The sequence below is a fragment of the Humulus lupulus genome, chromosome 3 (genome assembly GCF_963169125.1).
Source record: "Humulus lupulus chromosome 3, drHumLupu1.1, whole genome shotgun sequence".
In the NCBI taxonomy this organism is placed as follows: Eukaryota; Viridiplantae; Streptophyta; class Magnoliopsida; order Rosales; family Cannabaceae; genus Humulus; species Humulus lupulus.
The window spans coordinates 203,519,872-203,535,433 of NC_084795.1; the positions used below are offsets into that span (position 1 = coordinate 203,519,872).

General features: G+C 43.8%; 1 protein-coding gene across 1 annotated transcript; it reads right to left on the reverse strand.

The window, feature by feature from the left end:
* Positions 1-355: 355 nt before the first annotated feature.
* LOC133825330 (uncharacterized) lies at positions 356-974 on the reverse strand. Its single transcript, XM_062258288.1, has 2 exons — positions 515-974; positions 356-405 (listed from the first exon to the last, which is right to left on the reverse strand). The coding sequence occupies exons 1-2, from the start codon at positions 972-974 to the stop codon at positions 356-358; spliced, it is 510 nt and encodes a 169-aa protein (XP_062114272.1).
* Positions 975-15,562: the final 14,588 nt, after the last annotated feature.

Genomic DNA, 15,562 nt, shown 5'->3' on the forward strand with positions numbered 1-15,562 from the left:
ATGAGATTATGACCACTTAGATAAACTTTGGAATTTTCTAATATTCAATTAATATTATCAATATAATATTAGATATAGTCGATATATATATAATAATTCAATTCAATTATTTATTTCATTTAAAGCATTGGTCTACTACAATTGCTTAAGGGCATTATTCCCAACAGCTACCTCGACGGGCCTCGATGGGCCAAACCAAGCAATGAGCATAGCGACCTCAATGAGCCTCAATGCTACCTCAATGGGCCTCGACGGACCTCAATGGGCCTCGATGGTACCTCGACAGACCTTGAGTCCCCATCGAGGCATGTTGAGGCCCATTGATTTCCGTCAAGGTAGACAGGGAAAAATTTGCTTAGTTTTTTTTCATTAAGATCAAAACCAAGAAAATAACAGTAGAAGAACCTGAATGAAATAACAGCAATATCCCAGTGACATCAATACATACACGAGAAGTTTTCATGTAACAAAATAACAACACATTGATAGGACAATGTTTAAAGCCTAGCATTACATGACTTCCTATTGTGCCTACTACCACCACATATGCTACATTTATGTGGCTTGATGACCTTTTCCCCACAAAAAGGATAGCGGTTGTTCTTAGGCCTACCCAATTTCTTCTTCTTCGGCCGTCCTACAGGATTTTTCTCAACAGGGACATCGACTACCAAATCTCTGATGTGATTAAGGATCACCCATTCATCCTCGTTACCAACAAGGTAAATAGTTTCCTTATAAGTTTCTCTCCATGACTCGATTCTGTAGTAAGGGGAACACAATGAGTAGATGCTTACGCTCCTTTTTCTGGTTGCAGTAAATGCATGGACACATGATATCTCAATGGTTTGGAACATGCAACGGGAGTATGATTTAGTGGCCAAGTTCACCTTACCATCACCATCACCATCAACCACAAGAAATTCATGATGGCCAAGGACTTGGACATTTAGAAAATTTGCTTTCAGACCCATTTGCTTCAAATCTACCTCAATGAATTAGCTTAATTTTTTCAAAGAATTTGTGAAATTCTATCTTTCGATACGCATACGCTGCACACCTCATGATGTCTTGACAGTGGCCGGTTTTGAATTTTTCCACCACATTCATACAGATGTGGTGGTAACAAGCACTATGGTAGGCATCTGTGAACACAACCTCCAAAGCATGAGTAATGTTGACATGCCTGCCTGATACAAAGGCTAGGATTTCAACGTCCCTACGGCTTCCTTCAATTTTCTCATGAAATAAGTCCAAGAGTTATGGTTCTCACTGTCCACCAGTCCAAACGCAATTGGAAACAAATGGTTGTTTGCATCCAACGCAACAGCACAGAGCATGTGACCACCATACTTGTTCTTCAAGAATGTGTCGTCCACACAAATGGCAGGATGACAATACTATAATACCCTTCTTGAAACACCAAGGGAAAAGAAGCAATACAAGAAATGACCATCTTCAGCTAAAAAATCAGTAATTCTACCTAGATTCTTCTGCTCCGACTGACACAAGTATCCAAGTAACTTGGCATATGAATCCTCACATGTGCCTCCAACATACATAAGTGCCTTTTCTCTGCATCTCCATGCCTTCGCATAGCTCATTTCGACCCCAAAATGGTGCTTCATGTCCTCCCTTATTTTTTTTTCCATGTACCGAGTAACATCGGTAGCAAATTTCCTCTTGATTAGGTGGCCAACGATGCATGGTGCTACTTGAGGGTGGTCCTTCTCTCGAATTTCTTGTGAGCAAATGTGTACATCATTGTAGATAGTAATCTCAAACATTTTAGACCACATTTTTTTTCTTTCCCCTTAGTCTCCAACCATAATCAGGATCCTTGCAAGTAATGTACCACACATCAATACCCGCTTTCTTCACCATAAACTCAAAATTATTCTTCATCGCAAAGATGGCCGCCTTAGTTTTCAATTCGAGCTTATTCTGAAAGAACTTGTCAGGGTGTAATTCTCCTAAATATGTGCCAGTTGCGGAAGGATGATATCGATGTGAGGCCTCTATATCTTCTTTGGTAAACATGAGAGCACTCTAAGTTCTACGATCTTCATCTAAGTCCAAAGGAGAACTCCATATATTGTTGCTATCTTCAGTTCTACCTGGACATGGATGACTACTGCTGGTCTCAGGTGTTTTCCGATCTTCTCTTCTGCGCTCCTCAACTACCATAACATCTTAACTCTGCATTGGCAAATCTACCCCAATATCTAGCCCATCAACTACTATTGTATCAACAACTGGGTCGTCATTGACATGAGGATCATAGCCATAGGTATCGTACTCTGCTGTGTCAAGAACATGTGGCAGAGCTCTGACAGGGATATCATCATGGACAATAACGTATGGATTGGTCTCTGGAACAAATGTCCCAACCTCACTTTGAGTTCCCCTGAAACCATGACATGGGGGAGAAATGTTCTCTTCAAATCAAACTTCTTTATTAACGTTGGGAGAGGCTGAAGCATTTCCTAAACAATCCTTCTTAACCAATGTTACGCAAGGAGGAATCATCTTCTCAACAGATTTCGATGTTAAGCCCATGAATGCACGAACATGCCTATCATTTTTCATAACTGTTGGTTAGAAGGGTTGTGAGAAGCATATGTACGGGACCTCAAGTTTCAAGTCGTACACAAATTTATCCACTTCAAGCTCATCATACAAAATTTCAACAAGTTGCTCATACGTCACACTCTTCTCCAAAAGGAGAACTTGATTTTCAGCATCTCAGAAAATCCAATCCTTATATTCCAGTTGCCAAACACCATTGTATGCAACAAATATAGAAATAGTCGAATTTGTATTGACAAAAAAAAAACAAATCAAAAAGGTCAAAAATTTAATAACATAAAAAAAAACTGCAAAATATCAAGTTCCATCGAGGTCCATCGAGAACCATCAAATATAATCGAGGTGGCAAAGTATGGGAAATTTTGTCTAAATGTCGAGGTCCATCGAAGACCATCGTGGTTCATCGAGGTGGTCATCTATAGGACACTGCAGGTCCTTATCAAGGTCCATCGAGGACAATCGAGCCTAATTGAGAAGGCCACGTATGAGAAATTTTCTCTACATATCGAGGTCTATCAAGGACCATCGAGGTTAATCAAGGTGGTCATCTATAGTACACTATGTTATGATTGGTTAAATACAAATGATAAGTGTTAAAATACAAGCAAGGTATAAACACTTGGTAAAATTCACATAATGAAGATGTGAATTTGAGTTTCAAATGTAGGCACTTATAAAATGAAAATTTGGGTCCAAAGTGATACATGAGAGTATCTAAGGGTTCTTAAAAAGTTTGGTGGCATTTAGAGAAATTTTGGGACCTTTGGAAGTGTCCAAAGTCATAGAGGGTGGCAATACGTCACCACTCAAGAGGCGAGACATCGCCTGAAAGCTAGGGTTTCCAGAAACCCTAACATGCGATGTGTTGCCTAGTGTATTACGTGAAATATTGTAAATGCTCTAAATGACATGTTTTTCAAGTCTAATTATATTGGTTAGACATAATGACGATGCCCACTGTATATATAATGGTAAAAAATATTGTTTTGGGGGACTTGATCACTCTCTCCAATCTATCTCTACCCCATCTCTCTCTCTCTAGCTCCAAGAATCTCTAAGTTTTCTCCAAGAACTCTCCAAGAAAGTGCTTGACTTTGAGAGTTGAAGGCTTGTTCAACCTCAATCCTCATTTCCTCTAGAGAAGGCCTCAAGCATCAATGGTGGCTGGGAAATAAAGTATTAGGACAACGTTTTCCAATGTGTATAAGCCTTGGTTTGTGTTTGGTTGGCTCAAAGGATTGCTTAAAGGATTTGTTCAAAATAGTGGTCTTTCCTAGGGTTTTGAAGCTTCATCAAAGTTGAAGAACAACATTGTTCCACTTGGGTTTGCATGTTCTTTCTCAATCTTTTTAAGTCTTTGTCAATCCAAATTTTGTGTAGATTCTATTTCTAGTGGTGGTGTTATCTCACTCTCCCCCAACATTCTAATACTCTATAATCTGAGATACCATATCATGGAAGAATCTAACTCTCTTTCGGCATTAAAATTCATAACTCAAGACTTTGTTAGATTAGAATGGTTTGATGGTGTTAACTTTATTCGTTGGCAAGATAAGATTAGATTCTTCCTCACTACTTTGAAAGATTTCTATGCCTTGGATAAAGACCTAAAGGCCTTGGAAGACCCCAAGGAAGATGATACACAAGAAGTTGACAAAGAAAGGAAGAAGCGCGAAGAAGATGAGTTAATTTGTAGGGGTCACATCCTCAATGCCCTCTCAGATAGGCTATACGATCTCTACACCAAGACCAATACCTCCAAGGAAATTTGGGAGGCCTTGGAAAAGAAGTACAAAGCGGAAGAGGAAGGTACTAAGAAATTCCTTATTACTCAATATATGGAATTTAAATTTTATGATGATAAACCCTATTTATCCAAAAAATGGTTTTTGATGACGTGGCAAAGATTATTTACATGTTGATTGACACGTGGCGGAATTAAAAGGCAAAGGGACTGTTCGACTATCGACCAGAAGCGCGCCTCAAATTTTTGATACGACCAGGCTGGTCGTGAAGCCCGATTTATTTCCTTCTTAAGTTGTAATCTAATATTAACTGCATTTGAATATTTCCTCATAATGATCCTTGATACGTGAATGTTAAGGAAAGATAGGACACATTAGCATGGGTAACGCTCCTTGAGCCTATAAATATGCATGAAATAGCTCAAGGAAGAGACTTTTGGTATTGATTAGCTTTTTTGCTTAATATTAAGAGAGAAAGAGCTATAGTGATTGTTGATCATTCTATTGTAATCCTTCCAAGGTTTGTGAAACTCAAAGAACCCTAGTTTTTTTATCACAGCTTTGAAGTTCAATAATAACAATACACTAAGTGGACGTAGGTCATTACCAATCACTGGGGCCGAACCACTATAATTTCTTGGTGTTTTTTCCTTTCCATTAGATTATCTTTTCAAGCATCGTTCTATATCCTGTCGTATATTTGACTCCGTGTCGTTGGCTAAATCGAGGGTCAACATTCTGGTGCTTTCATTGAGAGCTTGTGAAAGAATCTAATGGCGAAAACATCCAAGAGGCCAGGACAGGCCGCTGGCGCTGCATCATCCCAGCCTCCTCCTCCAAATGTGGCTGAGGACGAACCACACTTGGATTTTGATGAGGAAGAGTTAGATTCTGAAACCTTGAAGGCAACGCTGGGGGTGTTGCAGGATGAATTGGCCAATCTGAGGATCAATCAAGAGAATGTTGTAGAGATAATGGCATCGCATCAAAGAGAAATAGAATGCCAGCGTCAAGAGCTGAGCGAGCGGCAGGCTGAGATGGATCGTCGGCAAAGGGATGCCATGGCCGCCCTTGAAGCAGCTATCCAACTGGCTAGGAATCAGGCTACGCCAGCCTCCCAGCCAGATTAGCCACCAAACGGGCCGCCTCAAAGGGGTCCCAATCCTAGTCCTCCGCTCCAGCCTATAAGCCCACAAAGGCCGGAGTAGCCTCCTGTGGCTCAGGATGATGTCCCACCTAGGGATCCTGAGCAGCAGCCTCCATCTCAGGCTGGTCGAGGCAATCCCCCGCGCCCGAGGCAGAATAGGGCCGGGCAACCGCCCTGCAGCCCTAGACGCCCAGGGGATGAAGAGTCGAATCTACCGAGCAGGGGGCAGCTTCCTTCTGCCAATAGGAGGAACTCCGAGACAGGCTCTATGGTCAAGGGCCCCCCACGGCATAACAATGAACGGGGACCCACTGACCAGCGCAGGCCTCCCCCTAATGCTCGGGAAATGCCAGCCCAAGGAGGCAACAAAGTGAATAGCCGGTCACACCATAGTTAACCATGATTCAGAGATGGCCACGACTACAATGAAGCCGATTCCAACAGAAGAAATGCTGGTCGGAGGAATGAAGAAAGAGGTTGAGGCAAAATTCCACCACCTTGAGAGGACCGACCAGCAGGCCATAACGCTGAAGAGCAGCCCAGGCAGCAGAACATCTTTAGTCGGCTGGGAGCCAGCGAGCAGCGACGAAGAGACGATGATCTGAGGGACATACTTAACAACCATTGGGAAAGGCACGATGAGTACGTTCCCCCGGCACCAGTGGCCCCAGCAATCCCAAAAGCTGTTCAGGCCCAGATCGATGCCTTGAACCAGGCGGTACAGCAACTGGTCGGCGGGCAAACATCCCACATTGAGTACGATTGGAGGAGAGGCACCCCTTTCATACAGAGGATTGTTGTGGATGAAACCCCCAGTAAATTCAAGATGCCAACACTACCAAATTTTGACGGGGATGGAGACCCAGTATCTCACGTTAATAAGTTTGAGATACAAATGGATATACAAAAGGTGTCAGAAGATGCCCGTTGCCGCATCTTCCCTGCAACGCTGTCTGACACCGCCCAGGAGTGGTTCTTTAAGTTCCTGCCTGCTAGTATAGTATCATGGGAAATGTTCGTAAAGGAGTTTTACGGACAGTTCTATGCAGATCGCGTGCACCCCACTGAGGCCAACTAGCTGGTCGAAATACGCCAGAAAGTGGGAGAGCCTTTGAAGGAGTATGTTCAACACTTCATGCGAGCTGCAGCTGGAGCCAAGACTGTGGGCGATGAAGGTAAGATGATGGCCTTAACTACTGGGGTTAGATGCCATTCACCCCTCTGGAGCAGCCTTAGAAAGAATGGGGTAAGGAGCACCCAAGAGTTCTTAGATCGAGCAGATCGGTACATCAAGCTCGAAGACGCGATTGCCAACGAAGGGAAATCGCCAACAAAAGACAAGGGGCCCAAGGAAGATCCCGCCAAATCCGCCAATGGGTCGGAAAAACCCAATGGCAATGGCAATGGCAGTGGGAATAGCAATGATAGAAATGGTGGAAAGCGGGCGAACAATGAACCCTCGACCTCCGAGAGTAAGCGCCCCAAAGGCAGTCGCTATGAACCGAGATTCACCAACTACACTGCCCTTGTCGAAAGCCGAGCTGAGGTCTATCAGGCGACTAGCTCAAACGTGCCCTACAAACGACCCGCACCCATAAGGAAAGATATCTCCAAGAGAGATACAACAAAGTTCTGTCGTTTTCACAATGACTACGGGCATGACACAAACAAGTGTAACCAGCTGAAGGATGAGATTGAGTTCCTGATAAGGCAGGGACATTTAAGAAGATATGTGCGAGCCACAGGAGATTCTCAATGAGAGGCTCAAGGTGGCAACGAGCAGGCACCTGCACACCACCTTTACAGCTAGCTCCTGTGGCAGGCACTCTAATCACCATCTGCGGAGGCCCGCATCTTGCAGGAGATAGTGGGAAGTCAAGGGAATGATATGCTCGAACCCTGCGCCACGACCAGGACATCGAGATGATGAGTGTCGAGGATCGAGCACCTAAAAAGGCTCGAACAGAGGAAGAACTGATAACCTTCTCTGACGACGACGCCCAGCACGTGCAGATTGCAAACATGATGGTGAAGAGGGTATTGATCGATATAGGAAGTTCGGTCAATATCCTATACAAGTCTTCGCTGGAAAGAATGAAGTTGTTTGTAAAGGACCTGGAGCCATACAACCAAACCATTTATGGTTTTTCCGGAGAAGGGCTCGCCCTAACAGGGTCAATTAGACTCCCAATTACAGCAGGCACCGCTCCTGCTAATAGGACATTACTCACTACTTTTATAGTAGTTGATTGTCCTTCGACATACAATGCTGTAATTGGGAGACCAATTTTAGTCGACCTGCGAGCCGTCACCTCGCCATGAAATTCCCAACAGACGCCGGGATAGGTTGCGTATTGGGAAACCAGAGGGAGGCGAGGGAGTGCTATAATGCCTCGATCACCAAAGCGAATAAGGGTGTATCAAGAGATGCTACCGAAAGGGAGTTGCAAATGGCGATTGATGTTCAGACCCACTCAGGTGATAATGTCACCAAATAGGGTGTTGCCCAAAGTGAGGATAGGGATTTGGATCCTCACTTTGGGGATTTTGAAGAAGAAGTGGGACCCATCGAGGACCTTGAAGAGGTCCAACTCGATGAAGAAAATCATACCAGAGTTGTGAAAGTCGGTAAAAACTTAGGGACAACAACAAAACAAGCACTGGTGGAGTTTTTGAGGAGAAACCAGGAGGTCTTTGCCTGGTCGCACAAAGACATGGTCGGGATAGATCCTGCAGTCATCAGCCATGTCCTAAACATCGACAAGAGTTTTCCACCAGTGCAACAAAAAATAAGGCTGCTGGACAAAGATAGATCAATGACCTTAAAAGAAGAAGTCAAGAAGCTGAGAATGGGTTCATCAGGGTGGCATTTTATCCATCGTGGGTCTCTAATCCAATACTAGTGCCCAAGCCGAACGGCAAATGGCTTACGTACGTGGATTTTACAGACATAAATAAAGCCTTCCCCAAAGATTGTTTCCCACTCCCAAGGATCGACCAGCTGGTCGATGCCACTGCAGGACATGAGATCCTCTCATTCATGGATGCATACTCCGGGTATAACCAAATTAGTATGCATCCCCCTGATGAAGATCACACTAGCTTTCGGACTGATACAGGGCTCTACTGTTACAAAGTGATGCCCTTCAGTTTGAAAAACGCTGGTGCGACTTACCAAAGACTCATCAACCACATGTTTAAGGAGCTGATCGGCACAAACATGGAGGTCTATATTGACGACATTCTGGTCAAGTCGAAGAAAGCAGAAGAGAATGTAAGGGATTTGCAGGAATGCTTCAATGTCATGAATAAATATCGGATGAAGTTAAATCCCCTAAAATGCTCCTTCGGAATGGGATCAGGGAAGTTTTTGGGATTTATAGTTAACTCGAGAGGAATTGAAGTCAATCCCAAGAAAATTAAAGCCCTGATCGATATGAAGTCACCAGCAAAGGTCAAGGATGTTCAGAGCTTAACCGGGAGAATTGCCACTCTTAGTAGATTTATTTCAAAGTCAACAGATAAGTGTGTCCCATTCTTCAATCTACTTAGAGGCAATAAGAAGTTCGATTGGACAGAGGAATGCGAATGGGCCTTTCAAGCACTTAAAACACATATGGCGCAACCACCCATCCTGTCAAAGTCGGTCGATAAAGAAACTTTGTTCATCTACCTGGCAATCACGGAATACGCCGCTAGTGTCGTTTTAGTAAGAGAAGAAGAAGGCGTGCAAGAAGGTTGTCTACTACATAAGCAAAAGGCTGATTGGAGCAGAACAGCGGTACCCGCCCATCGAGAAACTAGCCTATTGCCTAGTTTTGGCCTCCAGGAAGTTACGGCCTTACTTTCAAGCTCATCCAATAACGGTCTTGACCAACCAGCCTCTTCGACAAGTCCTGCAAAAACCAGAGGCTGCAGGTAGACTGCTAAAATGGGCAGTCGAACTCGAGCAGTTTGACATATCTTATTTACCGTGAGCAGCAATAAAAGGGCAAGCCTTGGCTGACTTCATTGCGGAATTCACTGAACTTGCGAATGGTGAGCTGACTGAAGGGCCTAACGAGCCTGAATGTCAGATCCAAGCACCCACGTGGAAATTATTTACAGACGGTTCTTTTAACGAGTGCCACGCTGGGGCAGGAGTGATATTGATAACGCCAGAGGGACATCGGTTTCACTACCCAATCAGATTTGACTTCACTACTTCTAACAATGAGGTCGAATATGAAGCATTACTCATTGGGTTGCGGTTAGCTAGGGATATGAATACAAAAGTGCTCGACATCTATAGTGATTCTCAGCTAATGGTGAATCAAGTCACGGGAGAGTACCAAGCGTGAGGTTTAAAGATGGTTACCTATCTTAAAAAAACAAAGGATCTCTTGGCTCAGTTCGACAAATATAGTCTCCAGCAAGTACCTCGCAATCAGAATTCCAACACGGACGCTTTGGCCAAATTAGCAAGTGCGAAGGATGCTGATACTCTGAACATAGTACTAGTCGAATGACTATCTGTACCAAGCATCCAAGCAGAGGAAACTAATCTAGTAATCCAGATAGCAGTTACGTGGATGGCGCCATATGTAGAGTATCTGACGCAAGGCGTGTTACCAACGAATGGAAACAAAGCCAGGAACCTTCAGCGGCAAGCTGCTAGGTATATCCTGGTCAATGGAATTTTGTACCGAAGGGGATACTCAATGCCACTCCTCAGATGTGTTACAAAGGAGAAAGCCAGAGAATTGATGAAAGAGGTGCACGAAGGTTTTTGTGGAGACCACGCTGGGGGGCAGAGTTTGTCAAAAAAGATCCTGAGGCAAGGATATTTCTGACCCACAATGAATGAAGATTTGATGGAGTTTATGCGAAAGTGTGACAAATGTCAGAGATCCTCCAAAATCCCATAGGCAACCCCTAATGAGCTTAAACAGATGCAAAGCCCGTGGCCGTTTGCAGTTTGGGGTATCGACCTAATCGGATCTTTGCCCACGGGAAAAGGCGATGTCAAATATGTTGTGGTTGTCGTCGACTACTTCACCAAATGGGCCAAAGATGAACCACTTGCAACCATAACGACCAAGAAGGTGCTGGATTTTGTGATCAAAAACATCATTTGTCGCTATGGATTGCCAGGGAAGATCGTCTCGGATAATGGCACCCAGTTTGAAAGTGATTTATTCACAGATTTCTACGAGCGACATGGTATTATCAAGAGCTTCTCTTCAGTTGCTCATCCCCAAGTGAACGGACAAGTTGAAGCAGTCAACAAAATGTTCAAGGATACACTGAAGAAAATGCTAGAAGAAGCTATGGGGGCGTGGCCAGAGCAATTGCCTGAAGTACTTTGGTCGTACAGAACTTCCCACTGAACAGCAACGGGTCATACTCCATTCTCTTTGGCTTATGGATATGAAGCTATGTTGCCTGTTGAGTTAGATCCGCCTTTGCATCAAAGAATAACATATGATCAAGACTCGAACAACCAGCTATTGATGGAATCCCTGGACTCAATCGATGAGAAACATGAACAAGCCCAACTCCGAGTAGTTGCGTACTAACAGAAGGTCGCACAGTATTTCAACTCTAAAGTGTGAGAAATATAGTTCAGCGCTGGAGACCTTGTACTCCGAAGATTTTTTCTAAACACCCACGACCAAGCTGCTGGAGTACTCGGACCTAATTGGGAAGGGCCATACCAGATTGAAGAAGTCCGTCACCCGGGCACCTATAAACTTGCACGCTTAAACGGAGATCTCGTTCCTCGCTATTGGAATGGAGAACACCTGCGCAAGTATTACCAATAAACAATTTTTCTTAAAGAATTGGCTTGTATTAATTTTACTTTTTATAAGTTTTTAAAAAAGGTTGGTCATTTTATGTGACCAATCGCTTATAAGTGTAAGATTTTATTGATCACTCGTACAGACATGTTTCATCCATTTATTACGAGAAATATAAGGGACTGTGCGCAACTAGTCATTTCTTGCCAATTATTGTATTTATTACAAGTATTTGCTCATTATGTGTGTTGTTTTGCTGTATTATAATTCTAATTATATTTCTACGAGTAATAATGTTCGAACAGGTTCTGGTCAAGGCAAGTGACCAAGGACCTAAAGCTCCTCGATCACTTGGGGGGCATATAAGGTACAAGTAAGCAAAGCATATTGTTAAAAGGTATGTAAACACATGAGCAAAATAAGTGAAAGCATGCTAAGGTACTTAGAGTATTTTTCAAAATTTTGTTATTTTGTTAAATCAAACCAAAGTGTTATGCTAAGTTCGGTCATGCGAACAAGATATTATAATAAAATAAAAAGATGTTATAATATCAAAAATGAATTACTTTACACCACGAGCAGTATTACTTGGATGTAATTGTCTGATTAAAAGGAAAATAGCTGCCCGTGCAGCAATAAAAAATTAGTGTCTTTACATCCCGACCAGGAGGTCGTGTAATTAAACTATCAAGAAAAAAAAAAGGGAAAAAGACTAAGGGGCTGGAGGATCTTGAGGAACGTCCTGGTCGACAGCTGCGCCAACTTCGTTGTCTGCACCATCTATCCCTATTGCCAGAGAAATCTCCGGGGAAGCAGGTACTTTAGCCCTCTCTTCTTCCTCCAGGCGAATGGCACACTGAGACATTAGAGTCCGACTCAGGCGTTCTGATAGATAGTTGAAGTTAGCCTCCCAATTGTGCTTCCAGAACTCGTAGAAGCAAAGATGAGTGGCTTCCTTGTACTTCTCCAAGTTCTTTGCTTCAGCTTCCTCAAGCGCTTCTCCAGCTCCTCCATCTCCTGCCTACTCGCAATCAAATCAAGCTCGAGTTGTACGACTTGTTGATAGTTGAGTTTGGCACTTTCCCTGAACTTTTCCTTGTCTTCGTTGGATTTCTTCAAGCCATCCCGAACCTCCAGCAGCTCCTTGGTCAGAGTGGCTTTTTGCTCGAGCAGTTCCTCCTTCTGCTTAGACAGCTCCGTACTCTTCTCGAGCAACTCATTGTTCTATTTAGTTAGCTCATTGTTCTTCTCGAGAAACTCAGCATTTTTTTCTTCGAGTGCTTTCTTAGCCTCAGAGAGCCTGGTGTCGAAATTTTTGGCCCGAGACACCATCGCCCCAGCACGGCGCCAGCCAGCGATTATGGTCAGTAGTCCCTATAATCAAATAAAAAAGGATAAAGTGATGGCAGAGAATCGAAAATAAATTATCCAGCATCAGGAAGTGACTTACACTAACTATCTCGTTCAGCCCTCGGTTGAGTATTTAGTCAGGCTCCATGGAAATGGTTTCAGTAATAGCCTCCTGACTGTGTCTATGTTTGGAGAGCTTGTATATCCTCTCCCTGGTTGAGCTGACCATGATGCTGGACAAGGAGCCTTCGGGCTGATTACGCTGTGTTTGGCTGCTAGGGGCCTGAGAAGTAGGCTGCTGGTTGACAAGTGTTGGAGGATTAGAATGTTAGTCGACTAGAGGAGTTGAGGCCGGATGCTCGAGTGGTGATGGAGGTGGTGTGTTCTCCTTCGAAGGGACGGTGGCTGGAGGGTCATCAGTTCGGGCCTTCTTTGAGGCGATTTTACTGCTCTCCCCTCGAGCCCTCTTGCTGTCCTTTTTCTTGCTAGAAGATGCGGCAGCAGCTTTATAATGCTCGAACATGTCCTCAGAGTCCATATCTGCACAAAAGGAAACAACACGAGCAGTGAGACAAGGTATTTATATGGGGCTAAAAGTGAAAGTGAAGAGATTATAAGTAAAGTACCCGTGCTACAACTATTGGTCGCTACATTACTTACTGAACAGCTTACTGCCTGGAAGAAATCTGAACTTAAGATTGGAGTATACTTAAAGTTACCGTCCCCGTCAAATAGATGACAGGGAATTGGAAAACTATCTAAAAGCGAAAGATTAGTATTGTTCTCATCGGAAGACTCGTCGATAGGAGCAGGGGGTTCAGTGGTCTTCTATTTTCCTTTTCCCTTTGGGGCGGAGGGAGCAGCAGCCCACGGAGTGCTGGAAGGTTCCCTGATTATTACTCTAGTGGCCCTCCTCGGAAGAGGTTGTTCCACGGCTGGGTGCTGCTCGGGAACCTCTCCGCCAGTAGCACTCCCCGCTGTTGACTCCCTCACATCCTGATGAGGGGCCAAAAGGCCGACCAGCCTAAGGTTAGCCTCTGTGACCAGATGCTTGACGTTTTTTTCCACGTCAGTCATACTGGCCAAGAGGGCTGATCTTAACTCCATGTCTGGAGTGGGGTCTCGTCGCAACCATGGGCCTGAAAGGCACTAAAAATCTAAGAAAATGAGAAAAAATTAAAGAAAAACTAACAATCAGTGGTACAAGGGCATTACCTCCTTGCGTGAAGGCCAGGTTGTTCGCAACCATGTCGGTCGTGAGGAAGTACTCCTGGTAGTACCTCCCCACATTCGATATATGGGTGGTGTCGGTCAGGAAGGTGCGCCCAGTTTCCTAATGACAGAAATGAAAGAACCCCGTACCTTCTTGGTTGGGGTTAGATTTGAGGTCAAACAAGTAATTAACCTCATGGGGTGTTGGCACATGCCATTTTTTGTGGCTATATAGGATATAGAGTGCGGCGAGCATTCTATACCCGTTGGGGGTTATTGGGAAAGGGGCGACCCCAAAGTAGTTGACTACCCCTTGGAAGAATCGATGAAGAGGCAAGGTAGCCCCTGCCTCAATATGGTATCTCGACCAGGTGTTGAAGGCACCTCCAGGCAAGTTCGCCCATTGGTCTTGGTTGGGTCGAACTAATGTCACCCCCGGGAGTCCATATTTCCTACTGTAGTTGGCGATCATCCTGATCGTCACCCGGCTTTCAGGGCCAACATACCATTCAACATCTAGTTGAATGGCATTTCGGGGCTGAGCATGAGTTTGGATATTGGGGTCAGGAGTATTTTTTGCTCGACCACTGGTCGAGGGAATTTCAGCCCGAGGAGCAGGCTGATTTGAAGGATTGGGAGTTTTCTTTTTCTGGGTTGTAGTTTTTGTTCGAGCCATATTATGAATAAGAGTAGATGGAGTGTTTGTAGTGGCACGAGAAAAAAGGATGTAAGGTATTAGCGATGATGGTTGCTCCTCGTCCTCAAGCAGCTGAGCCAATAAGTGGTCATCGATGGGTCTTCTCCTCCCCACGGATCTTGCATGAAAGCTGTGAATAGAGAAATGGGGAGATAAGACGTAAAGCTTAAAAGCTTGTGTTGAGAGTTGGAATAACGTTGCTCGCGTACACGACCAGCAACATTCTAACAGAAACACTAAGTTCTATACGAGTAGTTTGAAAAGCAGATTGAAAAGCGAAAGTAAAAATTTGTTGGGAAAAAGCTTTTTCGACTCCGAAGGGGCGGGAAAAACCCAGTTTTTCACCTAGTTTAAAAATCAAATTTTTACTTCGATTTTACGCCCTAAATCTACAATCTCGATTACCAAACTAGCTCCTAACTCCTACGGAACAATATTTCACTACCCTATTAATCATCTATCAACATGCAAACATTCCCCATACATTTTCAGCCAAGAACACAAAAGGGTTCAAAGATGAAGGCAAGCATGAAGCGGTTAAATATGGTAACTTAAAAAACAAGAAAGTTCATAAAACTTACTCAGGTAAAGAGTAAAGTCTGAAGGTGAAAGCTTTAAACGTCCGCGTGTAGATGTTTGAAAATTTCTGGGCTCTGGAACACGAGTTCTTCAATGTTCTTCAGGAAGGCAAAAGTACGTAAAATTTGAAAAATGATTCTGAAGGGTCATATATACTAGCCGAGGAGCAGTTACCAATATAATCATTAAAGGTAATTTTTCAAGGAGTGGGGAAGCGTGATAGCCGTCGGACACATTCTTGGGAAACTGAAAGGACTTGATTAGAACTGATTGGTCATGTTTTTTGAGAAGGCATGGGCGGTTCTGACAGAATTCGTGGGGTATTTGAAGAGTCGGTTTCCTAAGTTTACTTATTGTTGGTCGCAATAAGTAAACTTGGGGGGCAAATGTTTACCCAAAAATGGTTTTTGATGACGTGGCATAGATTATTTACACGTGGATTGACACGTGGTAGAATTAAAAG